At 45.1% G+C, this 1,692-nt stretch overlaps 1 protein-coding gene across 1 annotated transcript in view; it reads left to right on the top strand.

The window, feature by feature from the left end:
* Positions 1–1,692, top strand: part of LOC101849810 — a gene marked incomplete in the record, with an annotated part of 29,232 nt that overhangs the window by 12,857 nt on the left and 14,683 nt on the right. Inside the window, 1 exon segment of the mRNA XM_005111497.3 lies at positions 1,070–1,170. Within this exon segment, the coding sequence (XP_005111554.2) occupies positions 1,070–1,170 (101 nt within the window).

Below are 1,692 nucleotides of genomic sequence, written 5' to 3'. Positions count from 1 at the left end.
TATTGTCTATTCCTACCCGGGCTATTGTCTATTGTCTATTCCTACCCGGGCTGCTGTCTATTGTCTATTGTCTATTCCTACCCGGGCTATTGTCTATTGTCTATTCCTACCCGGGCTGCTGTCTATTGTCTATTGTCTATTCCTACCCGGGCTATTGTCTATTGTCTATTCCTACCCTAGCTGTTGTCTATTGTCTATTGTCTATTCCTACCCGGGCTGTTGTCTATTGTCTATTGTCTATTTCTACCCGGGCTGTTGTCTATTGTCCATTGTCTATTGTCTATTCCCACCCGGGCTATTGTCTATTGTCTATTCCCACCCAGGCTGTTGTCTATTGTCTATCGTCTATAGCTGCCTAGTCTATTGTCTATTTCTACCAGTCTATCGTCTATAGCTACCTAGTCTATCGTCTCTAGCTAACTAGTCTATTGTCTCTAGCTACCTAGTCATTGCATATTTCTCCTGGAATCTATTCTCCATGTCTACCTTTTCTGTAAGTCTATTTCTCCTGGATTAATGACACCGTTGCTTACTGCCAGGCTAGTCTATTTTTATCTTGTCTGTTTTCTATATCAGCCATGTCTATTGTCTATTTCTGCACGATCTAGTCCTTCATTGTCTGTGGACAATTTCTGCTCAGTACATTGTCTATTTCTGCTCGGTCTATTGTCTATTTCTGCTCGGTCTATTGTCTATTTCTGCTCTGTCTGTGGCCTATTTCTGCTCAGTCTATTGTCTATTTCTGCTCGGTACATCATCTTGTGTGTGTGTCAGTGTTTGAGCGCTTGTAATCTGCAGCTTGCACTGTATGCTTCCCGGGAAGCCGAGAATGTTTGGGAGTGTTCTAGTGTCTGATGGGGGGAGGGGTGGGGGGTGCTAGTTGTTGAGCTCATAGAGTCTGATGGGGGGGGGGTATGCCAGTTGTTGAGCTCATAGAGCTTGCTGTACACTGTGGATGTGTGCTATAGAGTAATGTCAATGTTGGTATCAGTAGTAGTAGTAGTAGTATTATTGTTATTATTATTATTATTGTTATTATTGTTGCTATCAGTATTGTTGTTGGTTGCAGAGCCGGGCTATGTCAAGGACGGAGGAGTGTCAGCTGACCGGAAGTGTGAGGGAGATCCCCGGATAGAGGACCTGGCCGACTCCAACAAGATGGACATTCTGGTGTGTGTTTGTTTGTTTGTGTGTGTGCGTCTTTGTTTGTGTGTGTGTGTGTGTTTGTGTGTGTATGTGCGTCTTTGTTTGTTTGTGAGTGTGTGTTTGTTTGTGTGTGTGTCTTTGTGTTTGTTTGTGTGTGTGTGTGTGTGTGTTTGTGTGTGTGTGTGCGTCTTTCTTTGTGTGTGTGTCTGTGTTTGTGTGTCTTTGTGTGTGTGTATGTGTGTCTGTTTGTGTGTGTGTCTGTTTGTGTGTGTGTCTGTGTGTGTGTGTATGTGTGTCTGTTTGTGTGTCTGTTTGTGTGTGTGTCTGTGTGTGTGTTTGTCTTTGTGTATTTGTTTGTTTGTGTGTGAGAGGGCCAGTGTCCAGGAGAGGAGTGACGAAGTAAGGGAGAGAGAGAGAGAGAGAGAGAGACAGAGAGAGAGAGAGAGAGAGACCCCCACTGACCCCCCCATGTTGACCCCCCACTGACCCCCATGTGTTGACCCCCATGTGTTGACCCCCATGTGTTGACCCCCCACTGACCCCCAT

This window comes from Aplysia californica, unplaced genomic scaffold (genome assembly GCF_000002075.1).
Source record: "Aplysia californica isolate F4 #8 unplaced genomic scaffold, AplCal3.0 scaffold01067, whole genome shotgun sequence".
Classification (NCBI taxonomy): domain Eukaryota; kingdom Metazoa; phylum Mollusca; class Gastropoda; order Aplysiida; family Aplysiidae; genus Aplysia; species Aplysia californica.
The sequence above is the reverse complement of the archived record's forward strand: the minus strand, read 5'-3'. Positions and strand labels throughout refer to the sequence as shown.